The sequence below is a fragment of the Quercus lobata genome, chromosome 9, assembly GCF_001633185.2.
Source record: "Quercus lobata isolate SW786 chromosome 9, ValleyOak3.0 Primary Assembly, whole genome shotgun sequence".
In the NCBI taxonomy this organism is placed as follows: domain Eukaryota; kingdom Viridiplantae; phylum Streptophyta; class Magnoliopsida; order Fagales; family Fagaceae; genus Quercus; species Quercus lobata.
The window spans coordinates 35,720,804-35,743,801 of NC_044912.1; the positions used below are offsets into that span (position 1 = coordinate 35,720,804).

Here is a 22,998-nt window from a genome sequence, read left to right on the forward strand (position 1 = left end):
CTTCCCCCCTTCCCCCCCCCCCCCTTCTTCCTAAAAAATATTTGCTCCAAAATGGTTCAATCTTGAAAGGGGGGATGCCTAATTGTCTAGGGTGCTCTAGAATCCTCCAACAACCCCTTGCTTGAGCCTATAAATACTCACCTTATACCTCCATTAATTCCAACTCATTTTTAGTCTTTTGTTAGTTTGAGCCTATGAGCACTAGCATTTGGGGGGGGGGGGGTGTTTACAACCCCTAATTCCTATTTTACAATCAAAAGCTCAAAAAAGATGCTCTATCCGGGTATGGGTTTTGTTAAATTTTTAGAACCTGTGAACAATTGGTTCTTATATATAGAACCAAGGGTAGAATAGGATGTAAAAAAAATAATGTTAATTTATGGACAAAGTTTAGCTACAAAATTGGTTGTAGCTTTAAACTACAACCTTACTCAATATCTTTTTATTAGAGGTGAATTTTGACAAATCCACAATTGGATTACATTTTTTTCTTATATCCTCCATGCTTATAAAATTTCTAGAAAATTAAAGATCAATAGCTATGTCATTAATAAATTGTTTAAATTGCTAGTTTTTGTAATTTAAAATTATGCATAAAATATAATCTTATAGATTATGTTGTAAATAATGTCCGATTGGCACAAAATTTGACATGTGTATTAAGAACATAAAGAGCATGCAATCCAATGGTTAGATTTTTAAAATATGTAATACAACCAATTTTGTAGCTAAATTTTTTCCTTATTTTATTTTATCTCTCTCTCTCTCTCGGTGGCATTGGACTTTGGTTTCGGGGTTGGGGCTTGAATTGGTGGCGAGTGGCGTGGGTGTGGTGGCTTGGGTTAAAATTGGTGGGTTTAAATCGGGTTGCGTGGGTGTGTGGCGGCGATTTCGGTGGGTTCAAATCGGTGGCTTTCTCGGTGGTTGTGGGTTACTACAAGCGTGGGTGTGGTGGCTGAGGTTGATCGATGTTGGCTTGGGTTGATCGATGCCTATGGGTTTGTCTTTTATTATTATTATTTACTATCTTTGGGTTTAGATCTGAGCTACTAACATGTTTTTGTTTTGTTTTGTTTTTTTTTTTTTTTTTGGGTGTGATTTTCATTGTAAGATGTCTGTGGACTGTGTTAATGTGGTTCGTATCGAATGTGTTTTTTTTTTCATGTGGGTATTCCTAAAAATTTAGGATTTTGTGGTGTCTCAGTGATGGTGGTGGTGATGGCTAGCTTTTGGTGATTGGGTTGAGTTTCAGTGGTAGGTGGTTGCTAGTGGTAGTGGTGATTACTGGTCATGAGAGAGAGAGAGAGAGAGAGAGAGAGAGAGAGAGAGAGAGAGAGAGAGAGAGAGAGAGAGAGAGAGAGAGAGAGAGAGAGAGAGAGAGAGAGAGAGAGAAGGGAGTTTTATTTTTATTTTTATATTATTTGTTGGTATAATTTATATTATTTTAATAAGTTGTATCTAAATAAGGGAGTTTTATTTTTATTTTTATATTATTTGTTGGTATAATTTATATTATTTTAATAAGTTGTATCTAAATATAAAAATTGAGATGTAGAATGAGTTGTAAAATGAGATAGTAAAATAGATAAATTAGATTTTTAGGGTGAAAAATAGAACTTTTTTGCATCCTTGGATGTTAGTGCTCTAAATACTCATTTTATGGTAGGTTTTAGTTAGCTCAACTGGTAAAGTCTCTGATGGTTGAATAAGAGATATGGGGTTCAATCCTCGTCTACACTAGAAACCAATTGGTGTCTTGGTATGATAATAAATAGCTATCATCAAGAGTCGATACCATAGGTTGAAAGTCTCTCTAAAAAAAAAAAAATAATCATCTTATGAGTTTTGTTAGATTTTATAATGTATATTGGACATCCTAAGTCAACTGTTATTAGTATTAATTTTATTAGGACATATGTGATTTGATGTTAGGAACATATGTCAATTTAAAATTGGCTAATCTTTTGACAAAATGCACTTTACTTTTACTTGGGTAGATCTAGGATATGTTTAATGCTTCAAAGAACAAGGTTTCAAGTTCAAGTATTAAATCCATGCAAGTTTGTACAAGAAACAAGTGAGAAAGTGCTGGATTTTAAAACTCGATAGCTAGCTCGATAGATATCCTATCTGTTGAGGTTTATGAAATTCAGTTTTTTAGAACTGATTTCACTCCAATTCATGAGTATGTGTTTCGACTTTCTTTTCTCACAACCTTAAACATATATAAGGATTATTTTAAGGGCCGTAATAGGTTGCACAAGTGTGAAGCAAAGTTGTGTTCATGCAAATTGTAATTTGAGACAAAATTTGCCATAGTTCATCTATCTCTTGAAGAAACTGCTGTGTTTGTACACCTTAGGGTTTTGTGACCAAGGAGCTTCATAATCTTCATCGTGTGATGAACTAAAGAATTTTACAGTAAACATATTTCTCAAGTTTGTGATTAAGTTGCGTACTGGGATCCGCGCATCTATTGGTTAGTCACGTATTGAAAGCTATGCATTGAAAAGGAAAGATTGTCACTACAAAACAAGACCAATTGGATATTAGGGTAAGGGTTCAACTGTAAGTTGGTATAAGGTACTGGGATTCCTTACTTGTAACCGCTTGTTTTGATAATAGTGGATTCTTAGAAGTGGTGACCTTAAAATCACCCGGTGGGGTTTTTGCCATATAGGTTTTCCTTATTTGTAAATAAATCACTGTGTCAATTTAATTTCCACTGCACTTTAGTTAATTGGTGATTTGTTTGTGTTACCACGCATTTTGCATGTTAATTGAATTAATTAATTAATTTGGCTAAATCAATTGGTTATTTATCTTAAAGGGTAAATACATTCTTGGTCTATCAAATTTTATCGAACGAATCATCCTTATTTGGTGAGATGCCTTACAAGAACAAATGATGTTGAGATGCTTGATGTTAAAATAGGAGAATCTAAGAATATTTTTCATAATGAAAAGAAACAAAGTGTTGATGGAGATATCAATGTAGTATGAAGAGCCTCAAAGTAAAATGGCAGGCCTAGCTAAGACAAAGAAGAAGAAGAGAGAATCTAAAAATAAATAAATAAATAATGTTAGGTTCTAAAGACTTAGGATTTATGTATTTAGAACTCTAATTTGTATTGTTGGCAAACCATGATCAAAACAATGTGTTTAGAAGTGTTTAAGTCTAGCTCAAAGTTGTGCATCTATGTAAAGTTGGAATCGAGTTAAAGCAGGAAAGAATTGTACCTTTCGGCCTGGCTCGATTGATCGAAAGACAGGCTCGATCGATCAAAGCTCGGGCAGAATGTTTTTCTGCAGATTTTTCCAACTCAGACCTAAGTGTTTTTAAAACGTTTTTAGGGTTTTTTATTTGTCCTAAGTATAAAAGGCAAACCCTAGCCACGTTTTAGTGTTGCTCATAATTGCGGTTTGTGTAAAATTTCTTGTGAGATCTAGAGGAGCTTTCCTTTATACAAACTTAGGGTTTTCAATGAGAAGATTTATCTATGCCTTGATGATCAATTCAGTTGCTGTCATTGAAACTTAAAGAAAACACAAGCGGATGTGCTTGTATCTGGTGGTGAATCCAAGAAAGAAGGAGTCTGTGGATTCGGAGCTTGCACGCGGTCATGTCAGTAAGTTCTATTAGTTGGTAGCAATAAGAAGTCGAGTGTGGGGGCTTGTAAGTATTATTGTATGAACTTCGATTCTTTCAAGACAATGGATTCAAGTTTACCTTGAGGATAGTTAGATCAAATCCTCCCCAGGTTTTTACCGGTTTAGTTTCCTGGGTTATCATATCGTTGTGTTATTTATTTTCCGTTGCTATATATTGATATGATATATTTGTGTTAACCTAGATCTGTTAATTTGACTAAGTAATCACTTGGCTAATTACCTAGGTTAAATTAATTGGGTTTTAAGGGGTCTAAAAACCATCAAATAAAAAAGAGAAAAGAAGAGAAAGAAAGTATAATTCCTTTTGATTTAGGAAGTGAAATTGTTTTGCTTTGTTCTGATGAAGAATATGTTTGAATTTAGCCACTCATTGTACGCGCACTTGATTCACATATTTTTTTTCTATGTTGTAGATTAAAGCTCGATCTTTGATAGCTTGTGTGAGATGGCTCTGCTTTTGTGCTCAGTAAAATTTGAGTGACGACAACCATGACACTATCTTTCTTATACCATAAAGGCATAAACTATTTAATCTATCCTTGCTTTTGGCTTGGGTGATAAAGTAATGTTGTTGCATTGATATTTATTCATTATAATACTTATAATTTTTTTTTGGGAGAATCATTATAATAATTATAATTGATTTTGATGTTTCCAAAACTATTAATATGTATACTATTATCTATCAGCATAGTTTGTATTCCACGTAGATTACACAATCACCCTTAAGAATCTAGCAAATATAGTCTAATCAAACGAATGCATAAACATATTAAATAAAATAAATAAAAGAAAGTAATTGACCTTGCAAATATATATGTGTATATATATATATATATATATATATTGCACTCTTATTTTTCATAGAAATTAGAGTGAATTGCTTTCAATTTAATTTTGTGGCTAAAAGCAAAGTTGAGAGAAAAATCAATTAGATTTCAATTAAGTTTTAATTTTGTGTCATGTGTCAATTAAATTTCTTAATTTTGGTGAGATATTTACTATTTATTGCAAAAAAAAAAAAAGAGTTAATTGAAATGTAACACCACATCATATCATATTATATTATATTATATTATATATAATAAAAGTTGGGTTTAGACGTCGTGGTTGCGCTAAGTGGCAGCGCCAAACTAAAGAAATTTCATTGAAAAGTTGAATCCAAGAGAAATTGAATTAAACTAAAACTCTATGTCTACTAAATGGATATATATTTTTTCCTTATATTCTTCTCCTATTATTTCTAAGTTGATAAAAATCTTAATTTAACTACAATCCAAATTCTTTTCTTTATCTCTATTTCTTTTAATTTGATTACAATCCAAAATCTTCATCTTCATCTAATCCTTTTTTTTTTTTCCCATTTAAATTACTATACCTTAATTGAGTTAACGTGATTATTTTTTACACCTCCACAAATTAAGTTTGAATCCAAGAGAAATTGAGTTAAACTAAAACTCTACTAAGTCTACGCTACTCTACTATTTAAGAATTAATTATTAGTATTATTTATATTTGTTAAACATTGGCATAGAAGACTGGAAGCCCCAGTGGATGATGTATTTACTTTTGGGATCTTTAGTCACACGCATCTGCAGAATTGGAGGTGTTTTTGTAAATGATTTGAAGCTTGATTTTTAGCTGTCATTAGAGAGTATGTCATCGTCTCATGGTAAGTATATTAGATTCTTTTAGATTTACTGTACTTCCACAGAAAGTAGCATCCAGTTTGCTATCTCTTGGCATCAGTAATGATGAATATCTTTTAATTTATGGAATTTTTATTTTGGTCAAAAAATTTTCACTGAATCTATTAGGGATGAAACTCATCTACCATATGAAATTAGGAGATTTATGTGAGAAGATATATCTTCATTTTTTTTTTTAGTATCTATTTAATAATTTCTTGAATTATATGATTTTTTTTTTTAATTTTAGATAATGCAATTCAACTTGATTATTGATATAATTTTTCGATTTGGTGTTCTTAATTGACTAGGAAAATTATTTCATCACTTATGGCAACATTAAAATGGCTATGACTGGTAATTTATAGGTAAACATTTACATTGAAATCTAAATACTTATAATTTTGAAATTTATGGAATTTGTTTTTGGTCATTTATACAAGAAATTTATATATGATTAGCACTTTTGCTACTATGCATGAATGTTAGCAAGTATAATGGAAATATTTTCAAGTGTTATATATATATAAAATTACAATTTTACTACTAAGAGCTTTTAGAAATTTAAAATTGTAAGGACTTAGTTGGTAACGACCCCAAAATGATATTGGGTTTGCATGTTAAGGGCCCAAACAATATAATTTGTAGAGCGTGGGCTTAAAAGGCCAGACCTTGGTCATCGGAATGAGACTAGTCGTGGTACTCATGGTGGCTACGTAGGGACGAGCTAAAGTTGTCCATGGATCTTGTCCATGTAGCTTAAGGTTCCTTATTGGTTGGTCGAAGTAGGCCCTTTCCCGGTGCGGCTAAGGTGGTTCCGGTCATTGAACCTCGTCCGAGGAGTTTATGGAGCTCCGTGCTCTTACTATCCTTCCCTTTTTTAGGACTTTATGGTTCGGGAGACGATTTGTCCCCCCCTTCTGTATTGTTTCTCTTTCCTTTTTATACTAGCATTTACCCTCTCTCCAGTGTCCACGTGTGAGCTCAACTTTCTGGGGTTGAGACTTGTCCCATTAACTCATACCTAGAGTGGTTGGGGGTGGTTGTAAAAGCTGAAGAGCATGGACCTGTCAGGTGCAGAGTTCTTTATTGCAGTATTGGCAGCCTTTTACTTAGGCCACCCCTGCACTGTGCTCGCCCTTTCTTTTAGGGGCACTACGGGATGCCGAAGACAGAATCATCCTCAACTGTGCCTCAAGGCAATTTGGACTTTCATTATATGTCCTCGGCAATGCCTTTCCTCGGCTCGGGCCTTGGGCCCTAATGTAAAGTGAGCTAGGGTCACAAATTCTTTGGCCCCACAAAAGCCCCTCAAAATCCTGCTGCCCGACCTCTTGGTTGGGGAGGAGGGTTTTGATGATGTTGGGCCTATACCATGGCTTGCCCAGCTTTGCCCTTCATTAATGTCGGTGTCTCTTCATTTGCCTAGGAGATGCATCAGGTTATGGGACATTCCTTTAGATTTACGCACACCACGCTCTTGCCGTTTCAGTGTACGAGGCGCGTCTTTAATAAATTCACTTTACGAGGCCACTCAAATCCAACGGTTGTAGACGGCGTTGGAAGTTGAGTAGAAATTATCTTGTTTGCAGCTCTTCTTGGAAATCTATGTAGATTAAATGCCACCAAACTTGCCTTCCATATAAGAAGCAAGGTAGGAGGTCACTTCCTTTATGTACAGACCCTTTAGTCTCTCCAAAGTCCTAAACCTCCAGCTACGCTCAAGGTTTTCATTACCAGTGCAATCAAACCTTAGAGCATGATATGTTTGAGGCAAAGGTGAGGGTGAAGAGACCACACCCTCTTCAAAAGCATTGGGTCTCTCCGAGACTCAAGATGGCTCGGTCAGGGCAAGGTAGACAGAGACTCAAGATATTTTTCCTCTTCCTTCAACCAAAATTTGAAGCAGGTGTTAGTCGCATCAAATTTTTGGTGCAACGGAACTGGGGTTGCTCATCATCAGTACCATCTGCTCTCTTTCGAGCATAGCTAATATGGCACCTGCGTGTTAGGAGTCAGGGCTAAAGCGGGAATTAAGCATCCCTGCTTATTCCTCTCTTCCTTCACTGATGCCTCCTTTTACCTCCGCTTCTTCTTCTTTCCCATCACCGGGTCCATCCTGATGCTTTTACTTCTTTTTCTTCTTCTCCTTCCCTTCCATCAATAGGGTCATCCTGTCATACATAACCGCTACTAGAGCAGAGTTTAGAAGGATTTGTCGTTTCCTTGTATCTTTTTATTTTTGCTTTTCTTTTTGCTTTTGTAATTAGCTTCTGGTGTAGGCTTGTTTAAGCCCCTCATTGTACGCTGTACTATTTCTTTGTGTTAATAAAAGATGACTTTATTTTATTCTACGAATTCTTTCTTTTCTGCAATAGTTATACCGTGAATGGATGTGGTATATTTTTTTTATTTTGAACGATACTTAGAGCCGTAACCCTTGTTAATAAAAAGCTACTATTTGGAATTCATTGAGATTAACAGGCATGATAATGCCACCTAGAAAAAGGTTATACGTACAAGACTAACCGAGATAACAGTTGAATGCTGTGTATTGTGTATGAGGCGATCATCCGAGGATGGGTAACCCAAAAATGAACTATCGGAGAGAGAGCCGCCGAGGAGAAGGATGCTTTGCACGTTCCTAACAACATTCATAGATTTAACCCTTTTCGGCATTCGGTCCGAGGACCAAGGAATAATCGTACCGGGCCAAAATACTTGTTTACATTAGTTTCTCTAGTGCTGGGAATCCGAGAACAGGACAGGATTTCCACTCTGTCCAAAACTTAGCTTTTTTTAAGTAGTTGGTTTCCCCATAGGTTTGAGTCCGAGGACCATGCAATACCTTGGTTCTGTCCAAAACTTAGCTTTTTTAAGTAGTCGGTTTCCCCATAGGTTTGAGTCCGAGGACCATACAATACCTTGGTTCTGTCCAAAACTTAGAATTTCCTTAAGTAGTTTGTTTCCCCATAGGTTTGAGTCCGAGGACCATGCAATACCTTGGTTATGTCCAAAACTTAGCTTTTTTAAGTAGTTGGTTCCCCCATAAGTTTGAGTCCGAGGACCATGATATACCTTGGTTCTGTCCAAAACTTAGCTTTTTTAAGTAGTTGGTTTCCCCATAGGTTTGAGTCCGAGGACCATACAATACCTTGGTTTTGTCTAAAACTTAGCTTTTTTAAGTAGTTGGTTTCCCCATAGGTTTGAGTTCGAGGACCATGCAATACCTTGGTTCTGTCCAAAACTTAGCTTTTTTAAGTAGTTGGTTTCCCCATAGGTTTGAGTCCGAGGACCATACAATACCTTAGTTCTATCCAAAACTTAGCTTTTTTAAGTAGTTGGTTTCCCCATAGGTTTGAGTTCGAGGACCATGCAATACCTTAGTTCTGTCCAAAACTTAACTTTTTTAAGTAGTTGGTTTCCCCATAGGTTTGAGTCCGAGAACCATGCAATACCTTGGTTCTGTCCAAAACTTAGCTTTTTTAAGTAGTTGGTTTCCCCATAGGTTTGAGTTCGAGGACCATGCAATACCTTAGTTCTGTCCAAAACTTAGCTTTTTTAAGTTTGGGGGGATTAGCCCCTCGGCCAAGGTGCAGGACGTTGATCTGAGGTTGGAAACCCCTAGAACCGTCCGCGCTACTGACACTTCGAAGCATAGCCCCTAGTGGGACTTTATGTTAGGGCACAACAACTGTCCGCTGGAAGTGATGGAGTGCCAACGCCCAGGCCTTTCCTACAGACGGCGCCAATTGTAAGGACTCAGTTGGTAACGACCCCAAAATGATATTAGGTTCGCACGTTAAGGGCCCAAACAATATAATTTGTAGAGCGTGGACTTGAAAGGCTAGGCCTTGGTCACCGGAATGAGGCTAGTCGTGGTACTCATGGCGGTTACATAGGGACGAGCTAAAGTTGTCCATGGATCTTGTCCATGTAGCTTAAGGTTCCTTGTTGGTTGGTCGAAGTAGGCCCTTTCTCGGTGCGGCTAAGGTGGTTCCAGTCATTGAACCTTGTCTGAGGAATTTATGGAGCTCCGTGCTCTTACTATCCTTCCCTTTTTTAGGACTTTATGGTTCGGGAGACGATTTGTCCCCCCCTTCTGTATTGTTTCTCTTTCCTTTTTATACTAGCATTTACCCTCTCTCCAGTGTCCAAGTGTGAGCTCAACTTTCTGGGGTTGAGACTTGTCCCATCAACCCATACCTAGAGTGGTTGGGGGTGGTTGTAAAAACTGAAGGGCATGGTGAAGAGCATGGACCTATCAGGTGCAGAGTTCTTTATTGTAGTATTGGCAGCCTTTTACTTGGGCCACTCCTGCACTGTGCTCGCCTTTTCTTTTAGGGGCACTACGGGATGCCGAGGACAGAATCATCCTCAGCTGTGCCTCAAGGCAATTTGGACTTTCATTATACGTCCTCGGCAATGCCTTTCCTCGGTTCGGGCCTTGGGCCCTAATGTAAAGTGGGCCAGGGTCACAAATTCTCTGGTTCCATAAAAATTTATCATAATTTTTAAAATATTTTATAATATCTTTTTTGCCAAAAAAAAAAAAAAAAGTTACATAATATACAATTTCCATGTAACTTAATTTTTAAAAATATTTTTACCATTTTCTAATTAGATTTGATTATATTATCAAAAAATATATATTTTAAAATTTATATATAATTTTTTTTTAATTAAAAGTTGAGCTCAGATGTCGTGGTTGTGCCAAATGACTTCATTATATTGCAGAAATGTTTTTAGATTTTAAAAAAAAAATTTATAATTTTTTTCTCCTATAATTTTTAAGTTAATAAAAATCTTAATTTGATTACAATTCAAATTATAGATATCAAAATTTCCCCCCTCTTTTCACGTGTATAAATATAGTTCTTTTTATGGGATTGCTTTATAACTATCCTAAAGGACCTAAACTACATTAAAAGAAACCCCTAATTATACAGTTATTCTTATCAAATTTTTCTCTATTGTTTTATTAATTTTTTAGATAAATACAAAAGCTTAATTGTGGATATGAAATTTTTTTTTAGAGATAATTATGTAACACTACTACCACAAATATATAACACTACTACCACAGATATAATTTAATCAGGAAAAAAAAATATAATTACATAAATAGTGTTCTATATAAAATAAGTATTTCTATATTCTTTTATTCTCCTTTTGTTATATATCTTCTTCGTGGAATAAAAATCACATCATATTGTGAATCCTCGAATCCCTAGGGAAACACCTCTTCCTCTAGCTACAAAGGTATGCATTTCTTTTCTTTTCCATTTTCTTTTCACAAAGCTGCATTCTAATTCATGAGTAAGGAGCAATAAATTCAATGATAATTATAAATAGAGTCTTTAGGTAAATCTATAAATGTTATTTTCTACGAGTGTGTGTCTTTGGTACGTGTGTATATATATATATATATATATATATAATGTCTTATATTGTTTATAGGACCTTTTTCTTTCTATACTTTGTGTTGTCTTACTCTTATTATGAGTTAGAAACCTAGAATTTGCATTTTATGAATTTGGAAGGACAAATTTTTAAACTCTTTTAAGAAAGGTAGATTCATATGTTGGCTTACTTTCTAAATCATGAGTTATTTTTTTTGGATAAATAATTCTCACATATATATTGTGGGGCCAGAGAACTTACGACCCGACTCACTTTCCACTAGGGCCCAGGGCCAGTGCCGAGGAGGGTAGTTGCCGAGGACGAGTAGGAAAAGACCAAATAGCATAGAGACGCAGCCGAGGATGACCCTATCCTCGGCATCCCGAGACTTCGAAGGGAAGAGTGACATGCCATCAAAGGCAGCCTCCAAAAGACCCCCAGGAGAAGAGGCGAGTAGAATGGGACCCATGTGGGGGTACGGTGTGGAGGTGGTTCAAGGTATATACGTCCCCTCCGCATTGAATGCGTCCAGAAACGTCCTAACCATATTAATGAGAAAAGACGCTTGAACAGTGTGTTTTCGGTTATTGCAACTAACAAAATGCAAGGGGAGGCGGCTGATGGGACAGATACTTGAATAGGCACCTGCCTGATCAACAGGTGGAGGGTCAGGATCAGCCAAGAGGGGCTATATAATGTGAAGACTGATGCGCCAAAAAGGGGGTTGGGAAAAAAAGGGCCAAGAACCAGAGCCTTCCAGACCGCCTCAAGGAGAAAGACTCCTCGAGCGAACATGGTTTAATTCTGTATGAACACCACGACTAACCACCATCCAGTGACCAAGGCCTAGCCTTTCAAACCCACGCTCTATAAATGATATTGTTTGGGCCTTTTTACGTGTGAACCCAATATCATTTTGGGTCGTTACAAATTGAGTCCTCACAATTGGCGTCGTCTATGGGAAGGCTTATGTGTTGGCACAGGCGGTGGGTAGAGAAAATCCCCCCGTCACTTCCAATGGCCTGTCATAGTGCTCTAGCACAGAGTTCCATTAGGGGTTATGCTTTTTCATTAGGGGCTATGCTTCGAAACGTCAGTAGAGCGGAGGGTCCTAGGGGCTTGGCCGAGGGGCTAATCTCCCCAAATTTAAAGAAATCTAAGTTTTGGACAGAACCAAGGTATTGCATGGTCCTCGGACTCAAACCTATGAGGAAACCAACTACTTAAAAATCAAGTTTTGGATAGAACCAAGGTATTGTATAGTCCTCGGACTCAAACCTATGGGGAAACCAACTACTTAAAAACTGAATTTTGGACAGAACCAAGGTATTGCATGGTCCTCGGACTCAAACCTATGGGGAAACCAACTACTTAAAAATCAAGTTTTGGACAGAACCAAGGTATTGCATGGTCCTCGGACTTAAACCTATAGGGAAACCAACTACTTAAAAACTGAGTTTTGGACAGAACTAAGGTATTGCATGGTCCTCGGACTCAAACCTATGGGGAAACCAACTACTTAAAAACCGAGTTTTGGATAGAACCAAGGTACTGCATGGTCCTCGGACTCAAACCTATGGGAAAGCCAACTATTTAAAGGAAATCTGGATACTAAGTTGGACCTAACAATACATGGGACATCTCGGATGATGCCTATATCTCCATTGAAGGAGGTTCAGACACGAGTTCAAGGCTCTATAGGTGCGGGTAAGCTAACGTTCCGAAACATGATTCTAAATATATCGCATGCACAACCATTCATACATGTTAAGACAATTAGTTCAAAAATCATAAACAATAGTAAGTATCGACGAGGGCAACTAACAAGTAATCAAAAGGAAAGAGGAAGAAAAAAATTTCATATATGTGTTCAATAGGTTCAAACTAAAAGCAGACTACAAAGTTTTCAAAATAAAAAAGAAACTAGTTAATCATTAAACTAAAAACAAATACGGAGGCTGGCCGGGGTTTCTACTTCTTCAATTCTGTGTCGGCCACATCCTGGGAAGGCAGAACAGGACCAACTTCGACGCCCTGGAGGACAGTCCCTTCTGGGGAAGACTGAGCAGGATCGGTGTCAATACTCTTGGGGACCTCAGTGAGGGGAATTGCCTGTAGGGGCTGGGCAAGTATGGCTGGCTCTTCGGCATCAGGGATCTAAGCGTTGACCATAGGCTCGGCGTCCTCTTTGGGCACCTCGGGATCCATACTTTCAGGTGCTTCTATCACATCATGAAGCTCTCCCCCTTTAAGGGACTCGCTAGGAGGGACGCTGATCTGTGCAGCCTCTGACTGAGTAACCCCTGCCTCGTGTTGATCGCTCACAGCCTCGGAGCTGGCAGAGGCGGCCTCACGGATGGCTGGAGGGTAAAATATGCTCTCCGCCTTCCACAAATCAGACGAAGCATCCACCCCAGCTCGCTTTAAAGCCTCTTCCCAAACCTGGGAGCAGTATAGCCTGCACACCCCGGGAATTTGGGCTTTAAGGGAGGCTTGGGTTTCAGCTACCCCCGTATTGTAACCCTCATCCTTGGCCTTGTCCCTAGCAGCTTCGGCCTCGTTTCTGGCAAACTTAGCCTCCTGCTTGGCCCTCAAGGTTTCGTCTCGGGCATACTCCGCCACACCTTTAGCATTCTCTGCCGTGATCAGTCTTTTCTTCAAATCATTGATCTGCTCCTTGGCTATTTGCAACTGATCCTTGGCTTCGAGTAGACGTTTAGTCTGTTCCTCAGCCTGTTTTTGGGCACCATCTAAACCCGCCGAGGTGTTATCCCTCTCTCGGATAGCCTCCTTTAAGGCATCCTTGGCCTTTGCGAGGTCGTCCTTGGAAGTTTTGAGAGTCCGCGTGGCGTCTATGCATTTGGAGCGTTCATTCTCGGCGTCCTTACTCTACTTGTTAACTTCCTCTGCCATCCTATCGATGGCCTGGAGAGCCTGTCAAGTGAGATAAATACATCGTGAGTGACAGACCGGGAGCAAGAGTTAATAAAGTTTTAGGTTTCAAGAGCTTACCATGCCCAAGTACCTCTTCGTACTGAGGAAGACCTCCTGCATCCTCATTTTCTTCAACTCATCCACGTCGGTGGGAAGTAGCATGGTTCTCCCTAATGCGTCTGCCACATAACCGCCCTCGCCATCTCCAAGGTCCCTCATGGATGCGGTTTCCAACAGTGGCCCCCCGTGGAGCATTGGGGCGGGAAGCCAGGCGCTTGGCAAGGATTGGGCTTCGATCCCCTTCCCTTTGCTTTGGGCGGATTGGGCTTCAGTCTCTTTACCCTTGCTTTGGTGCCCAATCTTTAATTGTTTCACACGCGGGGCTTCATCCCTCTCCTTAGAAGATTGGGATTTTTCCCCGTCCATGGCTTCCTTTTCCTTGGGACTCCTTTTTCTCTTTGAGTCAGTGGGCTCCGGCCGAGGAGGCAGAGCTGGTTGGGGAGGAGCAGGAAGTTTGGGGCGGGGAGATTGTGGCTGCGACTTGGTGGAGGATGACCTGGTCTGGATGGTCTGGGGTTGAGGTGGTGGAGAGGGAGCACTGGACTGCGGTGTTCCTTGCGCACCCTTCCCCATTTGACCCTCGAGGAGGTCAAATAAGCTGGTTGGGGGCTTTCTCTTAATTCCCATCTTGGCTCAGGAGGATGTAGCGGTTGACAATAGCTCCGCTTCGGACAAGTCTAGGTCCCCTAGATCGCCAGAAGGATCCTCGAATGGGCCGGCTTGATCAAATGCCCCAAAACCCTCCTCGGACGGATCCAAATTATCTTCGTCCTCCGCTGCGCGATGAAGCGACGAAGAGCCCACCAATGGGATGCCCTCTGGGACAGGAGATCCTTCGGAGATCAAAAACCCTTGTTCAACTGCTTTAATTTTTGGAAGCCAAGGACGGTTAGCGCTAATCACGTGCTTTGGGTCGGCAAACGACTTCTGAAGGGGAGCGTACCCTAAGATTTTGTGAGCGGCTCTGACTTGACCATCTTTGTCATTTACGAAAACTGCCGCCTAAAGAACAGTCTCCAAGTCCACCCGGTTAACTAGGTGAAAGTGCTGATGAAAGGCGTTGGGATCTACAAGAAAAAGACATGCACATGGTTAGTAACCGAACCACGTCAAATTAAAATGGTGCAAAAGATCAGTACCCTTCCACTCTCTATACCCCACCTGGTTTTCCTTCCACCATTGGGCATGGAACGCCGTCGTGCCATTCCCCAAATACAATAAGAAAGTCTTTGTTCAACACCTTGCTGGAGTCGGGGAGGCACTGAATTAACCGAACCCTTTTGTCTCTGGTCTTCATATAATAGACTTTGTCCTTTAATTTTTGGAGATTGTAGCACCAATTCACGTCATGATGGGTTAGTCTTAGCCTCATTTTCTCATTTAGGGCATCCACACAACCCAAAATCCTAAACATATTGGCGGCGCACTAGGTGGGAGCTAACCGGAAATGCCTAAGGTAATTCTTCGTTACTAGCCATATGGGGATTCTCATACCCCCCTCTACGAAGGCGATAACAGGAATTACCACCTCGCCTGTACTTCTCAGAATATGCCACTCCCCCATCTTACAATGCCTCAAACTCATGTTGGGGGGAATTCTATAATCGGCGATGAACTTTTCCATCGCCTCTTCGGTCTCAACCAATTTCCTCAGTCTCATTTTAACCATCTCTAAGAACTACTAAACAGACTCAACCAACTATGGGAGAAGGAAGGGAACAAGAGAAAAATAAACCCAGAAAAGAAAAAACACGAGTTAATGGAGGCAGAGAACTTACAGAAAAGAGGAAAGGTGTCTCGGACAGGCTTTTTGTGCTGGAGATAGACTTGAATTTGGACGAAAGTTCAGATGAGTCCAGGGTACATGCACTAGAACTCTTAAGTGCAAAATTGAAGAGACAAATCAGTTCCAAAAATCATTTATGCCTCCCATCGAAAGTGACTGCACGAATTTTCCCGCCCATAAAGGCCAGGAAATCTCCACCGTTAGATCTCCATCATGCCGTTGAACGGGGGAAGCACAGAGTCGCCCGCATTTAATGAGGACACGTTTCACCTTCCAAATGCTCTAAGAACGTGTCTCGGGCAGGCGAAAAGTCTCGGAAACCGATAGGTGATAAGGATTGACAAGCATTAACAGACGTCTGATGTCATCAAAACCCTCCTATCCGTCCGAGGAGCCGGATAGCAGGATTTTGAGGGGCTATTGTGGGGCCAGAGAACTTACGACCCGACCCACTTTCCACTAGGGCCCAGGGCCAGTGCCGAGGAGGGTAGTTGTCGAGGACGAGTAGGAAAAGACCAAATAGCATAGAGACGCAGCTGAGGATGACCCTGTCCTCGGCATCCCGAGACTTCGAAGGGAAGAGTGACATGCCATCAAAGGCAGCCTCCAAAAGAACCCCAGGAGAAGAGGCGAGTAGAATGGGACCCACGTGGGGGTACGGTGTGGAGGTGATTCAAGGTAAATACGTCCCCTCCGCATTGAATGCGTCCACAAACGTCCTAACTATATTAATGAGAAAAGGCGCCTGAACAATGTGGTTTCGGTTATTGCAACTAACAAAAAGTACAAGGAGGCGGCTGATGGGACAGATACTTGAATAGGCACCTGCCTGATCAACAGGTAGAGGGTCAGGATCAGCTAAGAGGGGCTATATAATGTAAAGACTGATGCGCCAAAAAGGGGGCTGGGAAAAAAAGGGCTAAGAACCAGAGCCTCCCAGACCGCCTCAAGGAGAGAGACTCCTCGAGCGAACACGGTTTAATTCTGTATGAACACCACGACTAACCACCGTCCGGTGACCAAGGCCTAGCCTTTCAAACCCATGCTCTACAAATGATATTGTTTGGGCCTTTTTACGTGCGAACCCAATATCATTTTGGGTCATTACAAATTGAATCCTTGCACACACACACACACACACACACACACATATATATATATATATATAAGAGAGAGAGAGAGAGAGAGAGAGAGAGAGAGAGAGAGAGAGAGAGAGAGAGAAATACACACATGTTGTGGTTGTTACCTAATGATGTACAATATATTTTATTCAAACACACTACATATATTATGTATTAGGATAATTAATTTAGAGTTTCAAGTTTCTCACTACTTAATTAGTAGAGTATTTCATAAATAAACCCCCCTTTTTTTTACATTCAATTCTAATTAAAATAATTTTTTATTTTTTATAATCTATATTTAACATAAAAATATATATTTTACTTTATATATGATTTTTTATCTAAGACATTTAATTCACATATGATTTTTTTTATTAAACCGTGCATCGCACATGCATAATACTACTTTAATAAGAATTTTTTTTCTTCTTTCTTAAATATAAGAATCTTATTGCAAATTGAAATTTAAGTTATAAAGTTTTCATTTATTTTAAGAAAATTTGACAACTTAAAAAAATAAAAAAAATAAAAGGGGCCCTTAAATTTTTAATACAATCAACATAACCAATAATTTAAGGATAAAATTAAACTTTAAGGATATAATTTGATTTAAAAAAAAAAAATTTGTTAGCCTCTAAAAAATTGAATTCTTGCTTTTTTTTTCCCCCAAAACCCTCATCAAGAATAATTTTTTTATTAAATTATTATAATATAACGATTAAAACCATATCTTATAAATCTAACTCTAAGACATAACATCCAAAGTGATAAAGTAAACATAATAAAATAATACTACAACAAAGACCAAACTGCAGTAGTCTAAAAACAAGTGAAATGAAATGAAATGAGATTATACCACATTTTAAAAATCGGTAGCTCATATCTTATTTGAAAAATGCACAAATGAAATAAATTTATTATACCACATTAATTAACAAAATTAAGTTAAGAAGTAACAAATATTTTTTTTTCCTAAAATAAAATAAACAAGCATGAACAATTTTCATTTTCTTCCAAAGAATATTCTTATTACAAAATATAAGAATGACCATGAACTGTACTTAACTTAAGTAGAAATTATACTATGCATCTAATTGTATATTTTTAAATATATCCATACATATACACAAGATTACAAGCTAGTACAAATATATAGATGAGGCACAAATTAATCACAATTGATATGCTATATGATTGGCATCTATCAATACTTGTCAATGACTCAATGTACATAATACTATTTTAGCTAGTTCTGCAAAATTACGTGAAATTTTTTAAATTAACCTTTCTTCTTTTTCAGGAGAAGTTATTCATTGTCAAGAGATAATTAATAGTTTAATTTGCAAATATGTCAAACAAAGAAAATTTTAAAAAGAATTTCGATCGGAGTAACAAAGAAAGTTATCACAGATTGGGAAAGGAACTTATTGAAGTCAAAATAATTGAGAAATAAAATATTATTTATCTATATATATATATATATATATATATATATAACCGAAGCTTTTAAACTCCCACAATTTTCCACGTCAGCATAATATTTAAAAAAAAAAAAACAAAAAAAAAAACTTTTCTGGAACCCAAAAAAAAAAAAAAAATGCAAAAAAAATCTTTTCCAAAACCCGATAAATACAAAACCAGCCTTCTTTTGGTTGTTAAATATGATTTAGGGTTTCGTTTAGGAGTGTTTCTTTTGAATGATTAGTTTAGATTGATGGGTTTGGAGTCCGTAGTGGGTTTTATTAATTTCAGTTATATGTTCAGGGGTTACTTAGTGGAAAAGTGATTATTTTTAAAGTATGAAAGTAACCACTGTGTTGGATTTGATTGTTTGAATGGCTTATATGGGTTTGATTCATTGGATTGATAACATACTAGGGTCAATTTTAGTTTTATGTTTTATGATAAGATTTATTTGGGCTGCTACTGGATTGAGCTTTTGGCTACAGGAATGAAGCCAGAATCTGTTGTTGAATTGAGTGAGCAAGATGCGGTAAGTCAGAGTTAGCAATTCTTTATTTCCCCCTTTGTTGTGTTTTGTGTAAGGAGTTTTGCACCCAAAAAAAGGTGATGGCTTGAATGAATAATACAAGATAAGGTTTATACTATACTTGATGCTCATCTTTTGGGACAGTAATGATATTTCCAGTCCTTTTATTAGACAAGCATCCTTGGCATGCCCTTGATGTTTTTGTGAGTCATTTGTTTGTGTTTGGATTTAATTTAAGTTTCTGGGTTATGGTCAAGCTTGGTTTTATGTTTTGTTTAATTATTATTTGATCTCAAGTTTACCATTGTTTTTATTACTTCTTTATCTAATTTTTATGGGTATGTAGAATAGTACCGTGAAAAATACATGCATACACACATGAATTGATATTAAATCTCTTCTTTAGATGAAAGAATGTTTATTAACCAATAAAATCCAGATAGGGTCAAATTTTGCTACCAAAATCCAAAAATAAGGAAGAAAAATATCATCTTGAAATTACTCATTTAAGACAAACTACAAGCAAATTTGTTGCAATGAAGGTTTAATCCATCAAATGCTAAATTTACTTTGAAATTACCATATAACCCACCTATAATATCATTCATGTAATATGAAGCAAAGTTCTCTGAATCCTATACCTTAAAATTACTTTCAAATTTGCATAATATCATGAAAATTGGAGGAAAATAATGAAGCTAGAGTCTACTGCATAATCCAATTCTCCCAAATTTATTAGTTCCATGTTACAATTCAAATCCAAAATAACTTGAAAATATTTAGAAGCCTATAATTGAACCTATTGAACTCAAATAATACCATATTCTCTCTGATTCATCAATTTAGAACCAAAAAAGAAAAAAAAATAGAGAAAAAATAATGGATTTGTTGTAATTTGACCTATTTTATGTTTTAGAGACTATATATGTCTTTACTTCGAACATAGTGAAATAATGGATTTGATAAACAATTCAGTAAGGTGATTTGCATTATGATGGAAATGTGCAATTCTATGTTAAGTATAGTTTCTCTTATGTTCTTTATATTTTCCCTATTTACATGTATTGTGGCTTGCTTCCAACAATTTTGTTTTCTGATTGTAAATCATTAGAAAGCAAAATAAATGTGTTTCATTTATTTTCTCTTTTGTGTATTTTATTCACATATTTCAATTAGGTAGTCAAAAGTAATTTGGCTGGTAAAAAGTATTGTTCTTTAGTGCCAAATGTTTGTTTGAATTGGAAGCCTTAAGTAACATTTTTCATGAAAAAGGAACCCTCATTTGTTTGGTATATTTTATGCTCAGTTGGCCTTTGGTGTTACTATCACTTACATATGGCTTGGTCTTAATGAAAGATTATTTCAAAGCAAAGTAAGTGGGGTTTCTGTACTGCTATTTATCTCTGAGTTGAGGACTTCTTTCATTGTAATTTTGGATGGTTCTTGCTTCATGTTGAACGAAATTTCTTCAATTTGCTGCAAACCTTGATGGGTATTGCTTAATGAAAAGTTATTCGTCTCATATATGTGGTCAACTGCAACTATCACAGCCATTGCTCTTGCACATGGAGGGGTAAGTCCATATGACTTCAATTTTATTTTTTCTTCATCTATCTTTTATAGCAAGGTTAGCAATCTGACACTGATGCAAAAAAAAAAAAAAAAAAAAAAATATTGAAATAAATATGACTCTAGGCTTACTTTGTTTTGGAGATTTTCAGTTATAGGAGTATAAGTATAGTGATGATCTTATTTTTGTTTCAAATGGTAATTCGTTTAAGGTTGAACATTTTTTTTATTGACATTGCTTCTTTTTTTGCTATTTTAACATTGTCATTTTGTAGAACTTTTAGAAGTCAACATGAATGATTATCGTTAAGTTCTGAATCAATAGTTCTGAATTTGTTGATGAAATTTTACACCATGAAATTTCTATCCAAAAAACTGTATGTTTTAGTTTTACCTAAGAATGTTATGATATTCTTTTTCATTTCCATCAAATTTGATAATAGTTTTCCCTCTCATCATATCTTGAATCTCCAGGAGAATATATCTCTTTCCAATATACAATAGATTATAATATACAGGATTTAGAGAATGTATAACAACTCCTTTATTGCAGCTTATGAATTTTAAGGAGAAAGATGGCTTTTCATTTTGATTGGTGATGAACTAGACTAATTATACTACTTATCAATGGCATGGAATCTTTGAGGTTAATTTTTACTTTGGAATATTTATTCTGTTTATTCTCCTTTTAACAAAAAGGAATATCACATCGATGTTTCCCCTTTTTTGATTGAGAGAGTTTAGTTTAAGGTTGTCTAACTTTTATTCTTTTGATAGTTAAGGTGAAAAGGGTTGCATTGGTGAGTTTCTTTTGCATTTCTCTTACCTTTCAAAGGGCACGAGACTGAGGATGTATACTTTTATAATGCCTGGTTTACACGAGATGGAGTTTCTACTACTGAACAATTGGATGCTTGCAGTGCACACAAGACTGAGACAGGGCTAATGAATAACATTATATGTAATAACATTATAACTTTAGTTCACCAAGTTCAAGGTCCTTAATGTTTTTCTTTTAATATGTTATTTATTTATTTATTTAAATGGATGTAGTTTATATAAAGATATGTTAAGCATTCTTGTGTTTGCATGTTGTGCTCCCTTTCTACTATTTACTAATTGCACCATATATGACTTTACAAATGATACTCCTAAATGTGATTTTTTAAGCAACATTGATGATGACAAGAACAAGGAATAAACAACCAGGATTACCAGGATTTTGCAAATAGATTAAATAATAGAAGGGATTATGTTAAAAAAATGATAGAGACCTTAAAGTTCATGAAAGAAAGGATGCAACTGATAATAGACGTAAGATGCCTACTAGTAGTTTGAGGTTGTTTACTAAAGGTACAAATAAGTTATACAAAGTTAGATGTTGTTTTTAACTTTGTATTTGGGTAGAATAAAGCAATCGAATTTCTCATATTAGTATAGTGTTTTAAGATATTTGAACTTTTATAAATACTCATGTATTATTTAACATTATTAAAAATAAATAAATAACACTATTTTAGAACTTAGTTATTAATTTTTCCGTACATTGCACGGATTAATGACTAGTTTTTAAAATTAAGAAGCAAATGACTTGTACTGCAGTAACACAATTAGCATCCAAATACAAAGGACCTTTTTGAGGTTTATTTCTTGCATGCTTTCATAATTCATACGTCAAAAAAGCTAAATGCAAACTATTAATATATATATATATATATATATATATATTTGTTGAGAATCAACTCAACCTTATATTATTGTTATCAACTATGCAGCATTTTTTTTTTCATCCCATCCTTTGGAAAGTGCATGTTCTTAAACAAAGCCCAATATGAACCTGTTTTTTCAAAGAAGCCCAATAAAACTTATTGATGCCTCTACGTCAAAAAATAAATAAATAAAAACCTTATTGATACCTGCATTAAACAATATTTTATGTTGATTTCACATTAATTTACTCATCCTTTTTAAGATCTGAAGGGATTTGATATTCTCTAATATTTTTGAAATATGTTTATTGTAGTATTTTCATCGGGATAATATGTCTTCTGAAGAAAGACTTAAAATTGAGCTTGCAAAAGTAATTAGAGTAGAATTTAAAATGTAAGAGTCAAACTTGCTTGGTTTAATGTTTGGAAAAGTGCTTTGAGGAAAGCTGTTGCCGTCACTGCTGGCTGCCACCGCTGACTTTTCTCCTTTATTGTCTTTGGATGATTAATAATTCTTGTATTTCTTTTTTTAAGGACTGTGAATTATTTTAGTTTGATTAAGTACACGGTTTGCATTATATTTATGTTATAAATGAAACTTTTGATCCCTATAACTGTTTGGATTGTTAAAAAAATTATTGACTTTCTATGCATACCAAATACTAAACAACATTTACTAACTCATTTGTAATATTGGAAATAAACACCAAAAAAACAAGTCAGTTTTCTAGAAAATATATATATTTATATATATATATATATATATATATTTTCAAAACAAATGGTAACTCTAAAAAAGTGAAACAATAAAGATTCCTAGAAACGAATTTATATATATATATATATTTTTTTTTTTTGTCAAAACAAATGGTGACTCTAAAAATGTGAAACAATAAAGATTTCTAGAGTTTCTAGGGCAAGTTCAATCGTAGAGTTTATAAAAATCTTATCATTTATTTTGAAACGATAAGATTTTATTATCATCCATTTTTTTTTTTAAATTGTTATTATAACTATTTTGATATTTATTTTAATTATTGATAATTGTTTAAATCCAATCAAC

The 22,998-nt window shown here is 36.3% G+C and overlaps 1 protein-coding gene across 1 annotated transcript; it reads right to left on the reverse strand.

Annotated features, from left to right (window-relative positions):
* Nucleotides 1–12,734: 12,734 nt before the first annotated feature.
* LOC115961658 lies at nt 12,735–14,384 on the reverse strand. Its single transcript, XM_031080596.1, has 4 exons — nt 13,889–14,384; nt 13,206–13,615; nt 12,933–13,148; nt 12,735–12,875 (listed from the first exon to the last, which is right to left on the reverse strand). Exons 1-4 carry the CDS (start codon nt 14,382–14,384, stop codon nt 12,735–12,737), a joined length of 1,263 nt encoding a protein of 420 aa, XP_030936456.1.
* Nucleotides 14,385–22,998: the final 8,614 nt, after the last annotated feature.